The sequence below is a fragment of the Taudactylus pleione genome, unplaced genomic scaffold (genome assembly GCF_031769625.1).
Source record: "Taudactylus pleione unplaced genomic scaffold, aTauple2 ptg000090l, whole genome shotgun sequence".
Taxonomy (NCBI): Eukaryota; Metazoa; Chordata; class Amphibia; order Anura; family Myobatrachidae; genus Taudactylus; species Taudactylus pleione.
In genome coordinates, this window is record NW_028284492.1 from 3,927,367 (window position 1) to 3,951,690 (window position 24,324).

The 24,324-nt window shown below is 45.3% G+C and overlaps 2 protein-coding genes across 3 annotated transcripts in view; one reads left to right on the forward strand and one right to left on the reverse strand.

Moving 5' to 3' along the window:
• The window catches only part of CLVS1 (clavesin 1), a 153,760-nt gene that overhangs the window by 31,479 nt on the left and 97,957 nt on the right, over positions 1 to 24,324 (forward strand). The gene's annotated exons all lie outside the window — the stretch shown is intronic.
• On the reverse strand, positions 1,648 to 2,733 carry LOC148527229 (uncharacterized). Its single transcript, XM_088469346.1, has one exon. It carries the CDS (start codon positions 2,731 to 2,733, stop codon positions 1,648 to 1,650), a length of 1,086 nt encoding a protein of 361 aa, XP_088325472.1.

Consider the following 24,324-nt stretch of genomic DNA (forward strand, 5'->3'; position numbering starts at 1 on the left):
ACCTTTTCGGGGTCCGGGGTCACACCCTCAGGGCTTACAATGTGACCTAAGTACTGAACTCGGGGCTTGAGCAGGTGGCACTTGGATGGCTTCAGCTTCAGACCGAATCTAGTCAGCTGTTGGAAAACCTCCCGTAAGTGTTGCAGATGGTCAGAGTAGGTTTTTGAAAAGATGATAATGTCATCCAAATATAGGAGAACCACATCGAAATTCCTATGGCCTAGACAATGCTCCATCACGCGTTGGAAGGTGGCGGGAGCATTGCATAAGCCAAATGGCATACGGTTGAATTCATAGAGCCCCATTGGTGTGACGAAGGCAGTCTTCTCCTTGTCCTCTTCCTTCATCTGAACCTGCCAGTAGCCGCTGGTCAAATCTAGGGTTGAGAAATATTTGGCAGATTTAAGCGCCGTCAGAGACTCCTCAATTCGGGGTAGAGGATAGGCATCCTTATGTGTGATAGCATTCAGCTTCCTGTAGTCTACACAGAATCTTAGCTGGCCATCCTTTTTGCGAACTAACACCAATGGGGCTGCCCATGGGCTGTGAATCTCTCTGATGATGCCATTGCTCTTCATGTCCTCCAACAGTTGCCGTACGGGCTGATATAGCGCTGGTGCCAATGGGCGATGCCGCTCTTTTATGGGTGGGGCATCCCCTGTCAGGATACGATGGTGTATCTCCTTCACGATACCCAGATCTGTAGGGCTATGGCTGAAAGTCTCAGCATTATTCTTCACAACCTGGAGGATTCCGACCTTATGGTCTCTCGGTGTACTGCCATCCCCTACCTGAATCTCTGCCCACCATTCATCTTCCTGCTCGTCAGCTGTACTACTCTCCGTGGTTACGTGACACTGATTAGCTTGTAAGGATGGATATATACGACATCTTGAAATGAGGTCCACAATAATCGGGCCAGTGGCTGGCGTCGATACAACTTGATTGCGTAATTATGGGGATTTAAGATCCGCACTGGGACTCGTCCGTTCTTCACAGTGACTAGGGTACTGGCTACTACCGCCTCCTGGCGAGCGGATGTTAAACAGGGTTCAATTAAGGCCTCATAGCTTCTGCCAGCTGGTCCGCATCGTGCCTTGCCCCAGAGGATGGTCTCTGAATTGGGTTGCAATTTGATGGGCGTACTATCCATTAGTCTAACCTTTCCAATCTCTCCCTCATTATGGGCGAACCTCTGGTGACCTTGAAGCACCCTGATAGTCTTCTGTGTGATTCTTCGCTCCCCGGTGACCAACTGAGACAATTCACTCCTTAGTGTGGGCAATAGCTCCTCCGGACATTGCTGTAAGACGTTCATTCCTAGAATCACCGGTGCTACTTTAGCTTCACTGCTCTCAGTGATCAGACATCCCTGTAGTGGAAGGAGGGTTACTCCGATCTGCATATTAGCCTCCCAGTACCCCACGCAGGAGATCCCCAGTCCGTTACTAGCAATTAGTTGCAGCCATGAGGGAGGTGGCATCAGCAACTGCCCCTCCTTCCAATAGCGTTGAAAAGCAGGTAGCTGTGTGGTGGTGATTTGGGATCCTGTGTCTAACATGGCCAAAACTTCCACGCCATTTATGACAGTTGGGATTGTCGGACACGTCCCGACATACCAGGGCCACCACTCTTCAGGATTCGGGTCTAATCTTCCTGTTCTCCCCGAGGCTTGACCCCCACTCTCGGGGTGTTGCAGTTTAATGTCTCCTCTTGCCTGCAGTGTCTCTCCACATGACCTGCCTTCTGGCACCGCCTGCAGATGGGACGGCCTTGAGCATCAAACTGATCTGTTGATCTTCTCCCTTGTCCCCGGGGTGGTTCCCACCAGTCATCAGCCCTTTGTCTTCTCGGCCGCCACCGCAGCTCTTCATAATCCGCCGGTTGGGATTGAGCTAGGCTATGCACCTCCCTACGTATCTCTGCCATTCCCAATGTCATTTCTTCCATCTGTTTCCTCAACAGTTGTATTGGGTCAGAGGATGGCAGCTGCAGCCCATGGGAGGCGGGGTTGGTTTCTTTGGGTGCCTGACATGCATTCCGTAAGCCAGCTTCTGCCGAGTAGGACTGACTTGGTAATTCTGGGAATTCCGTATTATGCTCTTCGACCGTGCCCAACATTTTGATAGCCGCTTCTTTAAAGTCTAAGAAAGTATGCATCGGAAGTTGTAGTCGCAGTAGTCGCAGTTGAACTTGTGTTCCTTCTCTGTTAGCTCCCTCTATCAATTGGGTGACCAAGGTCTCATCCGGGTTCCTGACTTCTTCCTGATCGACAGCCTGGATTGCCCTCAAGGCCTCCTGCAGGGTGAGGGCGTAGTCACGCAGACTCTCCCCAGGTTTTTGTTTACATGCATATAACCTCATTTTCAAGGTGGATAAGGTACGGGCATCAAAAGTGGTCGCTAGTCGTTTAAGGACTTGTTCTACGTTCTGTTTTTCTCTGGCGGGCCAGGACGTCACTTCCCTGAGTGCCGAATTCTTCAATTGCCCAATGAGTATCTCGACCTGCTGCTGATCACTTAGCGGGTACAAACGGAACATAGAGGTCATCTTCCTTTTAAACTCGGTGAGAGTGCTTCCTTCTGTGCCATGGTCCTCACCAGAATACGTGGGGAGCCACGGGGCTCCGAAGTAATAGGGGAGCGTGATAGGATTGATCTGTGCCACAGGTGGGTTGATCGGTGCTCCTGCGCCAGCAGGCGGTACTGCCTGGGCTGGTGGATCGGTCGACATGGCTCTTCTATACTTCCAACCTTCTCACTTTGGACTCCATTAATCCTGTTGGTGACGCCAGTTGTGGTAACCTTGACTTTATGTGGTAAGTAAAGAGTTTACCTTGTGTGTTGTGGTTCAATCTTCACTCGACTTACGGAGAGGTGAGAGTAATGGAAGCACATGAAGGGGTGACGAGGCAGTTTGTGGTTTTTATTTTGTGAACACAGGTTTATTAGAGAGTCGGCAGGGCACTTGCATAAATAACACTCCGCATTCAATGAGGCAGCCTTTGTATTGCATCAGTGGGAAAAACATCAATAATGAGATTACACATAAAAACAATGGCATTTGCACGGCACCATACGGATTGGTGTAATAATATTTCGGCAGTATGACCATACAATCTAAGGCAACTTTTACATTACTATTCACAGTTAAATTCAGTATCGAGCATACATTCTTATCTCAAATGGTTGCACACTACAAGAAAACAATTCAGCAATGATGTCAGTACTAAACTAACTAACAGTTTCAATGTCCAGATGACCTTAAACACAAAACACTGTATTCCTACCCGTCTTCGCTGCTGCAGCTGGTGGAGCTCTTATAGATCAGTTTAAGTTGACCATGGTACTAGTCCCACTTAGTGTAACGTTTGTTAGTATTAAATCTGGGAGGGAAGAGTCGCCAAAGTGTGTATGGAAGTCCTGTACACAGTACAGTAATTCAGTCACTGAATGTTAATTCCACTTTTCTCTCTATAGGCACATCCAATTCTCAGGCAATCAGGTTATTCAATATTACTAGACAGCTGTTACTGTAAAGTGTCCCGCAGTTCTATCCCAGTTTGATGGGTTATATTATCTCCTTTAAGCAGTGTATTCCAGCCTTCAAGTATCAAAGAATCACTGTGCTGTGAAATAGGACAGTCTTGGTGTGGTCCGGAAAACATACAGGGTAAATAGTGGTAAGCTTGGTCAGTGAAGCAGATAACTCCTATATACTGAAAGTGAAAGTAACACTGAGGTTCTGCTATTTGCAACAAGGTATGAGAAAGTCCAGTACTACAGTACAGTGCAGCTCTGCCTGTGGTGCAATCAATCTTCCACTCACCACTCCTGTAGCTACCTCTGGTGCAAGGCTATGTAACTTTTCCACTGCTGGAGCTGTATGTCTATACTGCAGTTAATCGGTGGCCATATTGTGGTTGGCAGCATGGCAACTCAAAGCAATTGTTGCTGTTGGCCTGCGGCCATCTTGTGGTTGGCAGAAAAAGTTATAAATCACAATAGGACAGCGACTTCTCTTATAAGTAGTATAACTGAAATGAGGGTGCTTTGAAGTTACCCTATGATGGCTGCTGCTGTGGTATGGGGCAGGGGGGATGATTACCCTGTACTGCGTGTTGCCACTGTGGCTGTGTACCTCCACGAGCGGCTCTTGCTGCTGCGCTGGACGCCTTAATGGTGTGCTGCTCTTCGTTGCTGTGGCTCACCTGACCCGGTCTATCTTCCGCGGGTCCCCGGCGTCCACGCTCCCGGCTCGGCTGCTCCGCACTCCACTAGAGCTTTGCAGCTTGGCGGTCTCTGCCCGCTGTCCTCGTGCTGCACGCCACACTTCTCCTCAGCTCCTGGCACGCCCTCCTTTTCGCGGGCACCTGACCACACCCACCGCTTGAGAGACAGGACAGGTTCATCCAATCAGCACCAGCTGTCCCCTTGCTTCACACGTGCTGGGGTGACATGTATTAACTCCTTCCTTGCCCAAAGTGGTATTAACCCCTCACAGTCCTAGGGGTGTCTGTTTCATGGGTGTCACATCGTCACACCACAGTATGGCGCGTCTGGAAGAGCTGTTTAACGCGCAATGAGGCTTGATGTATGAGGACAAATCTGTAGGCCCTAGTTTATGGCCAGATCTGTGATACATAAAAAGGAGCACAAGAAAATGTTGGCTGTATTGAGCAAAACCTGGGGCTGCAGCTAATGCGAGGAGCTCACAAGCAAAATGTTTTCATAGGTGGTAGGCATAGCTGCTTTAACACCAAGATCTCCCTATAACTTTTTCCCAACTTTTAAATAGATTAGCATTTATTCGGAAGGGTACCCGGACCTCCTTAATAGCTATGCTCTTAAAAACTACTATCAAGGGAAGTTCTGCCCCTGTTTTGACAGTATGACTCTGGTCAGAGCATCGTTTTGTTATCAGTCTTCGGGGGAGATGTACTAAGCCATGGAGAGAGATACAGTGGATACAGATAAAGTACCAACCAATCAGCTCCTAATTGTCATTTTACAATATGTTTGAAAAATGACAGTTAAGAGCTGATTGGTTAGTACTTTATCACCTATCACCCCCTTCATTTCCTACGCATCCTAATATTCCCAGTTTGGAAGTCACCTGTGACAGAACAGTCTATAAACAATCAGGCCGCTAAAATCTTCATAGCACAACAGAGCAGATGATTGGATTGTTCATAGCAGCGTAAGGATTGTCAGGAGATACATCTTTTCATCTTATGGAAGGCAGTGACCTGTCCACTTCATGTGTATGCTGTGACATGGCTCGTGCAACGGGAGGAGTGAGCAAGGGAATGGGGGCAAGCCTGGCCTGCAGTTAGGTAATCATCTCTTTTTGTTGTGTGGACTGTACTGATGACCTTCCGCCTGTTGTCATCAGTACAGTAGGGGAAATGATTGTCCTGTACAAGGCCAGGTCTGTATATACAATGTAGGTAAAGTGAGGAATGGGCAGGTGACATGTCTATACTTCCCTCTATAAACCAGACGCATATTCTAACCTTGCTTTATTCATAGCGTGTATTTAGTGTGCAGGGAGGAGATATCATCGTGGATGGAATCAATTTGGAGGTAAAGTACGTGGCATCAGGTGTAGAGAGGATGTACAGTGATATAAAACTGCTGCGTCCTTCTCTGCATGCGCAGAAAGAGTCGCGACACAGGGGGTGCTGGGAGGGATCTGATTGGATTCCTTCAATGGGGGTTGCATCGCAAATAAAAGCTCATAGGCTTACAGTATATTGGCTAACGCCATCTAAAGATGGCGTTGCCCACAGTATCAAATTCCCGGAATATATCGCATTCCAGGGCTTGATGCATATGAGAAATGCGGTCAGACCCCTGAAAACTGCATTTTCAGAGGGTTGACTGTAGTTCTTGCTGTGCTGCGTCCCGCCCATAGTATGGGAAAACTTTATGGAATATAATGCAGGTAAACATAGCGTCAAATCAGGGGAAGGGGCTAATTGATTAGAATGACATAGTGCTTAACATTGAGACATGCAGAAAAAGGACAACATACAAAATTACACCCAGATCTTCCAAAAACTCCCACTTTTAGGTGACACTTTTCCCAATTTCATGTAAATGCCACGTCTTTCAAAGTATGCAATTTGGGACCGTCCTGCAAAAATCAGCAATTGGTCGGTATGGCATATAATGAGTGAGGTTTGTTTGAACAGTGCTGTTTTGCATTACCAATTAATGATGATTGTGGTATGTAATGTCGACATGAATGTCAACAATCATTATGTTGACATGTTCAGAATGCCGAACATGTTCAGTATGTCGCCATTCCAAATCCTAATCCTAATTGTAGCCTAACTCTAATTTCATGTGTCAACATTCATAATGTCAACTTTATAAATGTGAACATTCTGACTAACGACAATACAAAACATAATAAAATGAAATAAAAAAAACATTGAACAATATAATTAGTTTAACAGTAATAACTTCCTTTACCACCTAGGGTCACCACAAGATCTGTCCATAGGCCGGAGGGTTGATCATCCCAGACGGGTAGTGTCCGTAATTCTCGGGACTCCGTGTTGCTCCGCCTCCACCCACCTGCGTCACCCTTCGTGTTTGTGCAGAGCGGGTCCTGCAGTATCACTTACAGTGCCTCTTGAGCCGCAGTCTGATTGACAGAAAGGGAGCGGCACTGGGTTCATTCCACAAAACAGAGGGGTGTTGTCTCCATTATGTAAGAGTGCCGAGTCCAGGTTCTGCCTCTTCTGACGCCGACTTCCTGGCCCCGGCAATGTGAAACCACCATGTTGCGTAACCTGAGGGTTACTCAGATGGCCGATGTTCACACAAGTGATCCGATGGCTGTGTCCGTGGATCACTGAAGCTGCTTTTGTATATGTTAGCATCTAACATATAACGGAATCGGTATATTATGCCGACGGCTAAATAGTCCGAACGTCAAGGATCCCGACATTCGTGGTAAGTACCCTAACCCTCCCACTCTCCCCCCCCCCCCCTAGCCCACTCTTGGTGGTGCCTAACTCTAAGCTCCAAGACGGTGCCTAACCCTAACCTCCCCCCAGTGGTGCCTAACCCTAACGCCCCCACCCCCTTCCCCGCAGCCTAACCCTCCCCGGGGGGGCGCCTAACCATTATCTCCCCCCCATATCCCCAGAGAAACTTTAATACTTGCCCGAATCCTTTGTTCGGGATTCCGGTGTTCGGGATGCAGGCGCCAGTATTCTGATCTCATTCGGGATAGCGGCTTCTGCATTTTGCCGGGCGGCGGGATTCCGGCATTGGTATAGCGACGTCCGGGATCCCGTCCGCCGGCAATTTAAACGTATACCGATATAACATACGCACCCAAAGACGCATCAGAGATGCTAAATCCATCCACATCAGAATTAGGCCGAGTGTTTCAGTAGTAATTCTCACAACATTTTATGGAGTTTGGTGAAGCTTTGTTGATTCTCCTACCGAGGAATAAAATAACACAGAAGAATGGATTAACATTCATAGTAAGTGTATTCTCACTATACTTGCTGACTCTATCTGAGGGGTAAATTAAATAAAGGTAGTTTTTTCCTTTGATTGTGCAAGCTGACCAAAACCGCATACTTACTAAAGGCAAAACGACTTTAAAACACTTTAGAACATTGGACCAACAATCCAATACTTTTACATGGACAACTATACAAGCTGAAGATTTACTAATGGTCGGTTTTAAAACCGACCAAAACTTGACGGCAAAACGACGGCAAACGCGCCCAAACAATAGACCTACCTGTTGCAGGAGAGTTACAGGCTTTGTTATGTTAAAATGTGATTAAAGGGGTAAATGAAAAAAAATGCGTGGGATCCACCTCACTCCAAATCCATAACTAGCACCGAGCCTCTCAGCCTGGGCTGGTGTGGGGAAATAGGGGAAAAATTGTACATTAACCAGTTTGGGCTTGGTAAATGTGGTGGCAGGGGACCTCACTCTGTGTGTCCCCCTGCTATTGCTGGTTCATACTGGTGCTGGTTATAGAAAATAGGGGGAACTCTATACCAATTTTCCCCCCAATTTTCAGAATTACCGCAGCTGTAGGCAGTGCTGCGCATGCGCCGATTTCGCGAATGTAACGGCGCATGCGCAGCACAGATTACAGCTGCGGTAAGTTAGTGCAGAGAGGGAAAAGTATCTATTTCCTGAAAAGCTGTCATCACATAAATGACAGCTTTTCTAAATAGATAATTATGGGGAGGAGGAATAATGAATTCCTCCGGTAATTAGGTAGAACTCGATGCGAGGTCTAAACCTAATTACCTCCAGAGATTTTTTAGTTATGATGAATAGGCCCCATTATTACATACTTGCCAACTCTCCCTCATTGTCAGGGAGACTCCCTGAAGAGTCCAGCAATCTCCATGATTGCACCTTACCCTCATTATGAAGCTGTTATAGTAAAACAAAACAGAGATGTACACATTCAAATGGGATCATTAGTATCATTTCCCTGCATTGGTTATAAGGCACACTGATCCCTATGGCTACATGCATTTTCTGAAAAGTATTAGTGTGTTTTCATCAACGAATAGATCTTACTAAGGCCAGGATGTACTAAAGGAAAAATGTGGTAAAACCCCCGTTTTCGTAGTTTTTACCGCATTTCCATATGTACTAAGCCCCGGCCGCACTTTTATCGGTGCAGAGGGTAATGCCAGAAAAACCTGGAGACTCACGGAGACCCCGACACCCGGCTTTGGCTGCTTCACAAAGGGCAGCTCTTAGCGCAAGAGCTATCCTTTGCGATACTAATCGTATATGTTAGTACATATGCAATTAGCAAGGTTGCTGTGACTGGCGGAATGGTCACCGCAACCTTAGTACATCCCGGCCTAAGTGCTTTTGGGCAGTTTTACATTTGGATGTAAGTCAGGTTTATGACAGGCTCTCAGATGTAGCAGTACACGCCCTCTTTATCACCACACTCATTGGTGCTGCTTTCACAATCTCCCTGAAATGCTTTTTCAAAAGTAGGCAAGTATGTATTATTATTATTATTATTATTATTATTATTATTATTATTATTATTATTATTATTATATACATGTTTATCTTGACTGAATGTCCTTGTAAACAAGCCTGTATTATTAAACATGATGGTAAATATATTAGTTCCAAAGTTATATCTTTATTGATCAGTTAAGAATGTAGTGACATGTACTGAATTATTAACAACATTGTGAAATTGAATGGAAAATCAATTTTCTGAGAATACTATAAATATTGCATGGTCAGAGTCAAGCTAAATATGAGATATTACAGAGTGAGAAGCCTTCAATAGCAATTTTATAGTACTGTATATCATAGCAAGGGCTGGCTGGTAACTTTTTGGGGCCTATTCATTAACACATAAAATTATCTGGAGGTAATTAGGTTTAGAACTCGCACGGAGTTCTACCTAATTACCGGAAGAATTCATCATTCCTCCTCCCCATAAGCATCTATTCCGAAAGCTGTCATTTTTGCGATGACAGCTTTTCCAAAAATAGATACTTGTCCCTGCCTGCTCTAATTTACCGCAGCTGTAATCTGTGCTGCACATGCGCTGTTACATCCGTAAAAGCAGCGCATGCACAGCACTACCTACAGCTGCGGTAATTCTGTCCCCTCCAATAACCTTCCCCCTGTCCCCTACTTACCTGGCCGCTGCAGCCGCCTCCCTCTCCATCTGCTGTGCTGACACTGTGTTCTCCCGGCAGAGCACAGCAAAGTTTTTAGAAAAAAAAACAAGTTTTTTTTTTTCTAAACTTTACTGTGTTCTGCTGGGAGAACACAGTGTCAGCACAGCAGACGGAGCCTGAGAAGCGACCATGGTGACGGAGGGAGCCGGCGGAGGACCTCCCCAGCTGACAGCAGGTAAGTGTAACCCGCTATAAGCTACCTGACAGTGGCTTATAGTAACACCTTCAAATTTCGAAAATACATACAGGTAATTTTCAGAATTTGATGAATAGCATAATTTCCATATCCCCATACTAATGTACTAATGTATGGGGAGTGTGGAAATTAACGCAGGTGGACTTAACCAGGAGATATCAGTGATATCTCCTGTGTTAAGTGTCTTCATGAATACTAAAATAACGGTAATTAAGGAAAATGTCCTTAAAAACGTTATTTTAGTGTTGGTGAATAGGCCCCTTAGTCTGCGGAGCACATGGGGGTTGATGTATCAAGCAGTGAAAAGAGTGGAGAAATGGATCAGAGGAGAAGTTGCCCATAGCAACCAATCAGTTTTGAGGTAGCATTATCAAGTACATTCTATAAAATGATATGTAGAAGCTGATTGATTGCTATGGTTTACTTCTCCACTCTTTTCATAATACTGATGTGTATCAATAACACTGACATTTAACGACATTGGATTTTGGCTATACACTGTAATAACCAGGTAAGCTAATCATTTATGCTCATGCAATGTGGTATAGTCTGTTGCCAAAAAGAGAGCGGCGTGGCAGCATAGCAGAAAATACATAATATATATTCTCCCCTGAGCATCTCACTGATGGACACTAACTAGTCTGTGGGCCTGACTCATACATGTACAGTATGCAATGGCGATTACGTACGTAGATCAAGTGATTGCCATCGCATATGCGTATAAGCTGCACTGCACATGTGCAGCGATCGCATTGTGATTACGGACGCACATAGGAATCTATCGCAAAGTGAGTGACAGGTAATCAGCGTTTGGGGGGTGGTCAGAAAAACGCAGGCGTATCTATGCGTTGAACAACATTACATGGGCATGCATTAATTAGCCCTGGCGATCTCCTACACCCTCTGCATGTTAGGGGAGCTGCCAAGTCTGCGGCAGGTCAAACCTGCTGCTAGGACAAGATGGGCGCTCGATATGCGTAAATTTTACTGATATTTACACAGGTAAGCAACATCGTACACATATGAGAAGGCAGCAGTGGGCGTCCTTATGCTCGGGTAAGCTCTGGAACTATTCGCATATTTTCGCAGCTGCAGTCCGTGTGAAATCGCCATGTTTGTTGTTCTGTAAACAAGAAAAGTGAACCAGTCAGTTTAGTAAACCTCACACACTAACTACACCATTGCTGCTCAGCATTGGGATCTGAAAATGTTAGTTTCATTCATTTTGTTGGATAATTTGTGGATTATTCACTAATTACTTTATCTACCTGTTTTTCTTGAGTCATCTCATTAAAATATTTCACCCTATATATGTACTTAACAGCGATTTGCAATTCATATATATTCTTAGAGAAACGACCGAATGATTACACAAGTAGATCATTCTTTTTGACTTGTTCTGGTTTGAGATTACAAAATGCCCACCAGGTCCTTCTGTATACCAGCAGGGTCCTTGTGCCTTTTATTTCACATCATGTAGCTGTTTTGGATGCTACAGTATATTTATTGGTTTCTATGTTTCCCTAATGTACAGTGCTGCGGATATCTCATTATAATTGAGAAATTACCCTGTACCTTTTATACCAAGAATTCACCCCTGAGCAATGGTAATGCTGAACCACATGAGTACCTTGCAGCCAATAAGCACTCTGGTCTCCATGGCAACCTCACTACAGCTTTCATCAACTACAGTACATCTTAACCTCTGGTGTGACTAGATGCATTTTAGTCTTTTTGCAAAAAGTGAATTGTAAAAAAATTCACTTGATTAAATCACAACAAATACAATTCAGATGCAGGAGCTAATACTCCAGCTGTTGTATGTTATTACTAGGGGTGAGCGGGTTCGGATTTCTGAAATCCGAGCCCCCCCGAGCCCCCCCGATCCGAGGCAGATCCGAGTCAGGCTCGACTTTTCCCGCCTGACTCGGATCTGAAATCGAGGCAAAACGTCATCATCCCACCTTCCGAGTCTCGCGGGTTTTGGAACCTATATAAGGTACCCGCGTCGGCGCCATTTTCTCACTCGGCTGTGGACAGTGAAGAGGGAGGGTGGGAGTTAGGGCTGGCTGGGCTGTGTAGTGTAGTGTAGTGTAGTGCAGAGTAGTGTTGTGCTGTGCTGTGCTGCGCTGTGCTGCTGTTGTCCACTACTTCAAAGTCCATAGGGGCTGGCTGTGTTGTGCTGTGCTGCTGTTGTTAATAGGGGCTGTGTCCACTACTTCAAAGTCCATAGGGGCTGGCTGGACTGTGTTGTGCAGTCAGTTCTCCATAGGGGCTGTGTCCACTCCAAAGTCCTGTGCAGTGTCCCAGTCCTAAAGGGGTGCTGTAGTGTTGTCCAGGGGGTGCTCTGTCCATCAGGGGTGCTCCCCCCAAGTGCTAAAAAAATAATATTTTTTGTGTGTTTGTGAATTGTGTGCGCAGTAGCCGCACGTGCATCAACAAAGTAGTGCCAAGCGTGCGCCTGTGTCATAAGTAAAGGGCCGGCTGGCTTGACCATTAAAAGGTGCTGTAACCCCCAAAGTACACTCCAGTCCAAACCAAAAAAAAAATATTTTCTGTGTTTGTGAATTGTGTGCGCAGTAGCCGCACGTGCATCAACAAAGTAGTGCCAAGCGTGCGCCTGTGTCATAAGTAAAGGGCCGGCTGGCTTGACCGTTAAAGGGTGCTGTAACCCCCAAAGTACACTCCAGTCCAAACCAAAAAATAAAATATTTTCTGTGTTTGTGAATTGTGTGCGCAGTAGCCGCATGTGCATCAACAAAGTAGTGCCAAGCGTGCGCCTGTGTCATAAGTAAAGGGCCGGCTGGCTTGATCGTTAAAGGGTGCTGTAACCCCCAAAGTACACTCCAAACCCAAAAAATATATATTTTCTGTGTTTGTGAATTGTGTGCGCAGTAGCCGCACGTGCATCAACAAAGTAGTTCCAAGCGTGCGCCTGTGTCATAAGTAAAGGGCCGGCTGGCTTGACTGTTAAAGGGTGCTGTAACCCCCAAAGTACACTCCAGTCCAAACCAAAAAAAAATTATTTTCTGTGTTTGTGAATTGTGTGCGCAGTAGCCGCACGTGCATCAACAAAGTAGTGCCAAGCGTGCGCCTGTGTCATAAGTAAAGGGCCGGCTGGCTTGACCGTTAAAGGGTGCTGTAACCCCCAAAGTACACTCCAGTCCAAACCAAAAAAAAAATATTTTCTGTGTTTGTGAATTGTGTGCGCAGTAGCCGCACGTGCATCAACAAAGTAGTGCCAAGCGTGCGCCTGTGTCATAAATAAAGGGCCGGCTGGCTTGACCGTTAAAGGGTGCTGTAACCGCCAAAGTACACTCCAGTCCAAACCAAAAAAAAAAATATTTTCTGTGTTTGTGAATTGTGTGCGCAGTAGCCGCACGTGCATCAACAAAGTAGTGCCAAGCGTGCGCCTGTGTCATAAGTAAAGGGCCGGCTGGCTTGACCGTTAAAGGGTGCTGTAACCCCCAAAGTACACTCCAGTCCAAACCAAAAAAAATAATATTTTCTGTGTTTGTGACTTGTGTGCACTGTGGCTGCACGTGCATCAACAAAGGAGCAGCGCCAAGCGTGCGCCTGTGTCCCATAAGTAAAGAGCCGGCTGGCTCATTTCTTAAAGGGTGGTGTAACCCACAAAGTGCACTACTCTCCAGCAAAAATAAAAAAATATTTTCTGTGTTTGTGTGCGCTTTAGCCGCACGTATATATCAATATAACATAAATGGAGGACCAAACTTTCTCCGATAAAAATAAAATAGGGAAAGATCAAGAACCACTTCCTCCTAGTGCTGTTGCTGCTGCTGGGAGTTGTTCATCATCCCAGAGAGGAAGTAGGAACATCACTACTTTTACTAAACAATTGACCCTCCAACAGTCCCTAGCGATGAGGATGAAGTACGACAGCAGTCATCCTGAAGCACAACGTATAACTGAGGCCTTGACTGCTATGTTGGTGTTAGACGTGCGTCCGGTATACGCCATTAGTGCAGTGGGATTTAGACAATTGATGGAGGTAGTGTGTCCCCAGTTCCAAATCCCGTCTAGATTCCACCTGCATCCTCAAAGCAGCAGCGACAAGCGTGCGTCTGTCTGTTAAAGGGTGGTGACACCCTCAAAGTGTGCTACACAAACAATAAAAATATTGTTCTTTTTTTTTTCTGTCTTTGTGAAATATGTGGGCTGTAGCCACACCTGCATCCTTAAAGCAGCAGCGACAAGCGTGCGTCTGTCTGTTAAAGGGTGGTGACACCCTCAAAGTGTGCTACACAAACAATAAAAATATTGTTCTTTTTTTTTCTGTCTTTGTGAAATGTGTGGGCTGTAGCCGCACCTGCATCCTTAAAGCAGCAGCGACAAGCGTGCGTCTGTCTGTTAAAGGGTGGTGACACCCTCAAAGTGTGCTACACAAACAATAAAAATATTCTTTTTTCTGTCTTTGTGAATTGTGTGGGCTGTAGCCGCACTTGCATCCTCAAAGCAGCAGCGACAAGCGTGCGTCTGTCTGTTAAAGGGTGGTGTAACCCTCAAAGTGCTCCAAAAAATAAAAAACTATTTTTTTAATGTGTTTGTGACTTGTGTGCGATGTAGCCGCACGTGCATCAACATAGTAGCAGCGCCAAGCGTGCACCTGTGTCATAAGTCAAGGGCTGGTTTGGACATCTGGTCCGGACTGAAGGATGTGCCAACAATTTCTGATAAGTCTACTGTCACTGCATATGATACTGTCCTCAAAGCAGCAGCGACAAGCGTGCATCTGTCTGTTAAAGGGTGGTGACACCCTCAAAGTGTGCTACACAAACAATAAAAATATTGTTCTTTTTTTTTCTGTCTTTGTGAAATGTGTGGGCTGTAGCTGCACCTGCATCCTTAAAGCAGCAGCGACAAGCGTGCATCTGTCTGTTAAAGGGTGGTGACACCCTCAAAGTGTGCTACACAAACAATAAAAATATTGTTCTTTTTTTTTCTGTCTTTGTGAATTGTGTGGGCTGTAGCCGCACTTGCATCCTCAAAGCAGCAGCGACAAGCGTGCGTCTGTCTGTTAAAGGGTGGTGACACCCTCAAAGTGTGCTACACAAACAATAAAAATATTCTTATTTTTTCTGTCTTTGTGAATTGTGTGGGCTGTAGCCGCACTTGCATCCTCAAAGCAGCAGCGACAAGCATGCGTCTGTCTATTAAAGGGTGGTGACACCCTCAAAGTGTGCTACACAAACAATAAAAATATTCTTCTTTTTTCTGTCTTTGTGAATTGTGTGGGCTGTAGCCGCACTTGCATCCTCAAAGCAGCAGCGACAAGCGTGCGTCTGTTTGTTAAAGGGTGGTGACACCCTCAAAGTGTGCTACACAAACAATAAAAATATTCTTCTTTTTTCTGTCTTTGTGAATTGTGTGGGCTGTAGCCGCACTTGCATCCTCAAAGCAGCAACGACAAGCGTGCGTCTGTCTGTTAAAGGGTGGTGTAACCCTCAAAGTGCGCTCCACAAACAATAAAAATATTCTTTTTTTTTCTGTCTTTGTGAATTGTGTGGGCTGTAGCCGCACTTGCATCCTCAAAGCAGCAGCGACAAGCGTGCGTCTGTCTGTTAAAGGATTACATCGGTGACAGCATCCAAGTAGGCATGTCAGACAGTCCGTACCTGTACTGGCAGGAAAAAGAAGCAATTTGGAGGTCCCTGTACAAACTGGCTCTATTTTACCTGAGTTGCCCCCCCTCCAGTGTGTACTCCGAAAGAGTGTTTAGTGCAGCCGGGAACCTTGTCAGCGAAAGGCGTAGGAGGTTGCTTCCACAAAGTGTGGAGAAGATGATGTTCATAAAATGAATTATCAACTCTTCCAGGGAGACCAGCCTCCAGAACGTACAGAGGGACCTGTGGTTGTGGATTCCAGCGGGGACGAATTAATACTCTGTGAGGATGAGGATATACACAACACTGAAGAGGGTGAGGAATCGGTGGATGAGGAGGATGAGGACGACATCTTGCCTCCGTAGAGCCAGTTTGTGCAGGGACAGATTAATTGCCAGCTTGTTTTGTGGGGGCCCAAACGAACCAATCATTTCAGCCACAGTCGTGTGGCAGACCCTGGCGCTGAAATGTTTGGTTTGTTAAAGTGTGCATGTCCTGTTTATACAACATAAGGGTGGGTGGGAGGGCCCAAGGACAATTCCATCTTGCACCTCTTTTTTTTCTTTGCGTTATGTATAGTTTGGGGCCTAGTTTTTCAAACTGCCATCCTGTCTGCCACTGTAGTGCCACTCCTAGATGGACCACGTGTTTGTGCCGCCCACTCGTATCTCTTAGCATAGTCATCCAGCTACCTCGGTGCAACCTTTTGGACATAAAAACACTATTGTGAGGTGTGAGGTGTTCAGAATAGACTGGAAATGAGTGGAAATTAAGGTTATTGAGGGTAATAATAGCATAGGAGCAGAAAAACCCACAAATTCTGTGATTTTAGCTGTTTTTATGCTTTTTTTCAAAAAAATACAGATCCAAAACACAAAACCCAGAACCCAAAACACGGAAGGGTGGTTTTGGCAAAACCAATCCAGATCCAAAACACGAAGAAAGATCCAGATCCAAAACCAAAACACAAAACACGAAAAGTGGCCGGTGCACACCCCTAGTTATGACACGCTAAAGCTTATTTATGAATCACAAAATATACTGGAGAGAAATACATATTAAATTACGCAATTTAATTCCACATTGCACACTACAAAGGATATACCCACATTCTGTTTTGGGAAGTACCCCAGTAAATAATTTGCACAACCTTCTACAGATTTTGGGTTCAGATGGAAAAGTACATTAGTCAGACTGAAAACACAATTTCAGTGTCTAGCCTACACTCATTTTAATACAATAATCACTACAACTTTTACATTTTAGTTCTAAAGCACTGTTTAGTTAATGTTCTTCTTTAAATGATTCACTACTGAAGGGCCTCATTTACTAACGAGTTTTATAACCAAAACGAGTGATAAATGTCACTGTGTATGATAAATGGTGCTCCAGCCAATCAGCTCCCAACTGTCATTTTTCTAACAGTTGACAGTTGGGAGCTGATTGGGTGGAGAACCATTATCATACACAGTGAAATTTATCACTCGTTTTGGTTATAAAACTCGTTAGTAAATGAGGGTCTGAGAGTGTTATAATACAGAGGTGCAGTTTCATCTGGATTCTACTTAGTAATGCTTCATAAACAGGGTCGGCTCCAGGAGAAGCCACGTTCTGTGCAGAACGGGACTGAGGCACCCATTACCTTTGCGCGGCAATGTCGTGCGTGACCGAAAATGGGTGCGTGGCCTAATTACCATTATTACCACGTCTCCTATTTAACGTCAGGCTGGGGCGAGACCAACACTCCGTCAGTAGCTGGGCTGCCCTCGGCCCTCTTCCTGCACTGAATGGATGCCTCGCTCATTCACTTCTCTGGGGTCCGGAGGTTCGGGGTCCAGTGGAGGTGCCCAACCTCCCGGCCACCCGCGGGACACTTCGGCCTGTGGGTGGAACAGCAGGGCGATGCCCAAAAAACTGGACTGTCCCGCTGAAATCGGGAATGGTTGGGAGGGGCCTCTATGGGGTGGCACCCTTGTTTGACTGCACTGTTCATAAATATAAATATATATATATATATATATATAGTATATATATATTATAATCCGGCACTCTGAGGTAGCTGGTACCCGACGGCGTAACTTGCTTGGATGCCCTTCACATGGGCGTCTACCACCCTCCAAATAGGAACACAAACAAGGTGGCACTCCAAGACTTTCTTTAGTGAAGAAACATGTGTCTTTGGGCTCTATTCACTACAATCCGCATTTGTAATGCAGATTGTAGTGTGATATTACCGACCGAGGGCCTGATTCAGAGCCGGACACTCTGAACGAGCGCCCGCTCTGAATCAGGGCGTTTTGGGGTTTTTTGTGCGTCCTCCTGGATGCTCGCATAGCAGTGGGTTACCACCCACAGCTTATGCGAGCATCCATAATGATGGTTGTGATGGTCAAGACCATCACGACCATCGGGCTTGCGACGAGACCCTTGCGGTAGGGTCTCGTTGCCGCAAGCCCTGGAGTGATTTTGGCTCTATCAGAGCCAAAATCACTCCCACTGACATCACTAGTGATGTCAGTGGGGCCGGACCCAGACGGTAGGCGTTCCCATGGGAACGCCTCCGTCTGGGCAGCCACACCCACCAAAGGGGGCGTGCTCTCACTCGCCATCGATAGCACGCCCCCTTTGGTGCGAGACCTGGAGCGATGGCTTCCCCATCGCTCGCCGGGTCTTGCGCATGACGGAGCTCCCACCCGTCGTGCGCATGCGCACTTGGGCACCATCGACCCGCTTGCGAGCGTATAGCGCTCGCGAGCGGGTCTGAATGAGACCCTGAATTCGCATTGCGAATTCAGGCAATATCACAGGGATTTACTACAAATCCCTTGCAGGGACAGAGCTTGCGATAAAGCTCTGTCCCTGCGAATCCCCTCCGCACACTAGTCACGGTATTTTCGCAAAAAATACCGTGACAAAGTGCCCACGCATGGACCGAACAGCCGCCGCTGCTACCCCCCCGGCGCTAAGCCCCGCCCCTGTGACCCCCCCCATCCCTTAATTACACTTACCTGCATGATCCAGGCCTCCGGTAATGTCTTCCATGTCCTCCGGTCAGGTGATATCCCATACTGCACTGGGACCCGATCACCTGATGACAGGGCCGCAGTGCAGCATGGGAGACCAGCTGACTGGAGGGGAGACATCACCGGAGACCTGAACTCCGGTCCCTGCAGTCAGGTAAGTTTGGTTTTTTTTTATCCTTTTTATTTTTTTGCAGTGATCAGCTTGCGGTCTGTTTAGAGCACACAGCTGATCATTGGGGCCGGCTCCCGGCTCTGCTCTCCCCGTTAGAGCAAGGCAGGAGTCCAGTAACTGGGGGAGACCCCGGATAACGCCACCTCCAGGTGGCGTTATTATCACAGGGCTTTCCCCGGTATATTTTTACAATTTATTTTTAGTAACTCTGGTCGGATCACATTTCCCATTCCAATTATGGGAAATGCGATCTGCTTACTAAAAATAAGTGATACTTAGGGGTTGGAGTAGAATTTTACGAATTCTACTCCAATTGCCCTGTAGTAACTATAGGTGATACTAAAATAATGTGAAAAGGGTGTCAAAACACCCCTTTTCACTTTATTTTAGTTAAAAAAATATTGATAAAAAATAGAGCCCTTTATTTCAACGTTTCAGGGAATGTATCTTCAGGATCTTCAGGACAGATATATATATATATATATATATATATATATCCTTCATTACATTGAAACTTCGGATTGATCCTGCTGTTTTCTGTGTTTATTTAATCTGAGTGCCGCCTCCTGTGTGTTACATTGACGGGCTCTTTGTGGAGTTTGTTTCGAGGGCATCGGGTGTAGCTACTGCTCTGTAACGTGAGGTCCTCCTTAACAGGACTGTATATATATATATATATATATATATATATTGAGGACCAGGGTGTACCTACCCCGATGTTTTATGACCAGCTATTATCAGATAAGCTCATTCTCTATCTTTTAAATGTAATTATTCATTTTTGTGTGTGTTTATTGTATTTTGATTAAATTCCTTTAAAAAAACACTACACTATGAGAGTACCCCTCCTTTTGCTTTTCTCTATGATTCTGAAGTATAATGTGATGTGCATTGGAGCTTTAGAGGAATCTTCCCTGTGGAACAGGAAAAGGTATATATAAAAAATCTAATGCTCACTTACTTGGGTTAATACGGTACGCAGTACCAATTTAGAGTGTGCCGTTTATGTCCTAATTTACTACACTATAAGGCGCTTTTTTTCTCACTCTTCTATTTTTTATATATACAGTCAGGTGCATAAATATTGGAACATTGACAGAATTTTCATATTTTGGCCTCTATTCACCACCACAATGGCTTTGAAATGAAACAAAAAAGATGTGCTTTAACTGCAGACTTTCAGATTTAATTTGAGAGTAATTACATCCAAATCAGGTGAACGGTGTAGGAATTACAACAGTTTCTATATGTGCCTCCCACTTTTTAAGGGGCCAAAAGTAATGGGACTATCAACTCAAAAGCTATTTCATGGACAGGTGTGGGCTATTCCCTCATTATTTCATTATCAATTAAGCAGGTAAAAGATCTGGAGTTGATTCTAGGTGTGACATTTGCATTTTAGAATCAGTTGCTGTAAACTCTCAAAAGGAGATCCAAAGAACTGTCACTATCAGTGAAGTAAGCCATCATTAGGCTGAAAAATCAAAACAGAGAGATAGCAAAAACATTAGGTGTGGCCAAATCAACATTCTTAAAAAGAAAGAACGCACAGGAGAGCTCAGCAACACCAAAAGACCCGGAAGACCACAGAAAACAACTGTTGTGGATGACAGAAGAATTATTTCCCTGGTGAAGAAAAAACCCCTTCACAACAGTTGGCCACATCAAGAACACTCTCCAGGAGGTAGGTGTATATGTGTCAAAGTCAACAATCAAGAGAAGACTTCACAAGAGTGAATATAGAGGGTTCATCACAAGATGTAAACCATTCATGAGCCACAAACACAGGAAGACCAGATTACAGTTTGCCAAACAACATCTAAAATAGCCATTACAGTTCTGGAACAACATCCTATGGATAGATGAGACAAAGATCAACTTGTACCAGAGTGATGGGAAGAGAAGAGTATGGAGAAGGAAAGGAACTGCTCATGATCCAATACATACCACCTCATCAGTGAAGCATGGTGGTGGTAGTGTCATGGCGTGGGCATGTATGGCTGCCAATGGAACTGGTTCCCTTGTATTTATTGATGATGTGACTGCTGACAAAAGCAGCAGAATGAATTCTGAGGTGTTTCGGGCAATATTATATGCTCATATTCAGTCAAATGCTTCAGAACTCATTGGACGGCGCTTCACAGTGCAGATGGACAATGACCCGAAGCATACTGCAAAAGCAACCAAAGAGTTTTTTAAGGCTGAAAAGTGGAATGTTATGCAATGGCCAAGTCAATCCCCTGACCTGAATCCGATTGAGCATGCATTTCACTTGATGAAGACAAAACTGAAGGGAAAATGCCCCAAGAACAAGCAGGAACTGAAGACATTTGCAGTAGAGGCCTGGCAGAGCATCACCAGGGATGAAACCCAGCGTCTGGTGATGTCTATGTGTTCCAGACTTCAGGCTGTAATTGCCTGCAAAGGATTTGCAACAAAGTATTAAAAAGTGAAAGTTAGATTTAGGATTGTTTAGTTTGTCCCATTACTTTTGGCCCCTTAAAAAATGGGAGGCACATATACAAACCGTTGTAATTCCTACACCGTTCACCTGATTTGGATGTAATTACCCTGTTTTGCTATCTCTCTGATGGGTTTGTTTTGATTTTTCAGCCTAATGATGGCTTGCTTCACTGATAGTGACAGCTCTTTGGATCTCATATTGAGAGTCGACAGCAACTGATTCTAAAATGCAAATGTCACACCTAGAATCAACTCCAGATCTTTTACCTGCTTAATTGATAATGAAATAATGAGGGAATAGCCCACACCTGTCCATGAAACAGCTTTTGAGTTGATAGTCCCATTACTTTTGGCCCCTTAAAAAGTGGGAGGCACATATAGAAACTGTTGTAATTCCTACACCGTTCACCTGATTTGGATGTAATTACTCTCAAATTAAATCTGAAAGTCTGCAGTTAAAGCACATCTTTTTTGTTTCATTTCACAGCCATTGTGGTGGTAAATAGAGGCCAAAATATGAAAATTCTGTCAATGTCCCAATATTTATGCACCTGACTGTATATATATATATATATATATATATATATATATACATACATACATACTTTATGTATCAGACTTTACTCAGTACCCAGAAAAATTCCAACAAGGGGTGCTGCATTAAAGACATGCTTAGTCCAAAAAATAGAAATTCCACAGATGGGCACTCACTAGGTTTCCACAGAGAAAATAATTATTTATTTAATTCACGAACATGATACGTGTTGACGTTTTAGTCCGGCTGGACATTTGTCAAGACCAACTGCTCAGAGACATCACAACTACCATCACAAGTACATACCCCGTACTCACCCAGAGCCAGCTTAAATACTGTCTGTTATCACTCAGTGGTTCCACCTGGTCCATGCCCCAAATTCTCTGCTTCTGGGACCGTCAGTATATGTATAACTATAAGTGCTCCTAAACCACCACCGCCCATGTCGATAGACCATCACAAGGTGGTCCAGTGTACTCAGCATATTGTATTGTCAAAGCTGCCGCTCTATAACCGTGGCCTAGATCAGTAAGGTACAGTAAGCTGCTGTTTATATATATATATATATATATTATCGTAAGTCCGCACTCAAAGCTTCAAATATAAGTCACATATATATATATATATAAAGGTGGTGCTCCTTAGAGATCCAGCAGAATCCAAAAATACAAATATAGAAAAAAGGCACTCACCAGGTAGAAAATGAAGATAAAATCACATCTTTAATAGAATCATCTTTAAAAACATCACCATATTGTCGACGTTTCGATCCTCACAGGGACCGTCATCAGGACAATCCAAGCCAGTGTGAACAGAACAACACCATGCTTTGTGGTGTTGATTCTATTAAAGATGTGATTTTATCTTCATTTTCTACCTGGTGAGTGCCTTTCTTCTATTTTTATATATATCTATATATATATATACACATACACACACATACTTATACGGGATGGGTACGGGATGCCGGCATTCAGGATCCCAGCAGTCAGAATCGTGATGCCAGCATCCCAACCCCTCTCCCCAGGGGCACCGAGAGGGGGGGTGGAGCGGGTACTATTTACCCAAGCCCTGGCGCCGCTCTCTCCCTCCCTCCCTCCTCCCACCCACACAGTAGCCGCAGCAGTCTCCTATGCCTGTGGGGGGGGGCATTCACACTGATCGCGTCCCCCTTTGGATTTGCGCTGGGCTGAGGGGCTCATAGCTCCCCGCTCCCCAGCGCGCAGCAATGCAAAAGTGTTTTTTCCTCTTTTTTTTTGTCGTGGAGGTGTGGCACAGCCTCCCACAATTAGGCCATGCCCCCTTCACCTGGGCCTGGCCGGGCTCTCTACGCCCCTGCCTCTCCTTACCCTAACCGTACCTCGCCGGTGGCTAACTCTAACCTCCCCCCTAGTGCCTAAACCTAACCTACCCCTCCCCGCACCCTAAACCTACCACCCTTCCCTAGTGTCTAAGTCTAACCCTTCCCCTAGTGCCTCACCCTAACCCCTAACCCCGCTACTTAACGCCGGGATGCCAGCACTGGGATTCTGACAGGTGTTGAGATTACTGCACCGGCATTCTGACCGCCGAAATACCCTCCGTCAGTATTTTATCTGCATCCCACTTATAAATACACATACATATACATGTACAATACAAATTACCACCCACTTGGTTGCGTATACAGGAGTCTTGTGAGGTGTATGATCACAACAAATTGCTTCACAAAGATCCTATGTGCTGGATAGAAACAACAGCTGTTGGCTTTGCGTCACTATGTTGCAGCATACTGTATGAGCTAATAAAACACTTACCTGATCCCTCTATTGTGTTCTTGGTTTATTGGTTCTAAATAAAGATATATATATATATATATATATTAGGGGTGAGCGGGTTCGGATTTCTGAAATCCGAACCCCCCCGAGCCCCCCCGATCCGAGTCCGATCCGAGTCAGGCTCGACTTTTCCCGCCTGACTCGGATCTGAAATCGAGGCAAAACGTCATCTTCCCGCCTTCCGAGTCTCGCGGGTTTTGGATCCTATATAAGGTACACACGTCGGCGCCATTTTCTCACTCGGCTGTGGACAGTGAAGAGGGAGGGTGGGAGTTAGGGCTGTGTAGTGTAGTGTAGTGCTGCTGTTGTCCACTACTTCAAAGTCCATAGGGGCTGGCTGTGTTGTGCTGTGCTGCTGTTGTTAATAGGGGCTGTGTCCACTACTTCAAAGTCCATAGGGGCTGGCTGGACTGTGTTGTGCAGTCAGTTCTCCATAGGGGCTGTGTCCACTCCAAAGTCCTGTGCAGTGTCCCAGTCCTAAAGGAGTGCTGTAGTGTTGTCCAGGGGGTGCTCTGTCCATCAGGGGTGCTCCCCCCAAGTGCTAAAAAAATAATATATTTTCTGTGTTTGTGAATTGTGTGCGCAGTAGCCGCACGTGCATCAACAAAGTAGTGCCAAGCGTGCGCCTGTGTCATAAGTAAAGGGCCGGCTGGCTTGACCGTTAAGGGTGCTGTAACCCCCGAAAGTACACTCCAGTCCAAACCAAAAAAAAAATTATTTTCTGTGTTTGTGAATTGTGTGCGCAGTAGCCGCACGTGCATCAACAAAGTAGTGC

Excerpts from the sequence above, each read along its gene's own strand:
- LOC148527229 (XM_088469346.1), bottom strand. The coding sequence starts at position 2,733 with ATGTCGACCGATCCACCAGCCCAGGCAGTACCGCCTGCTGGCGCAGGA.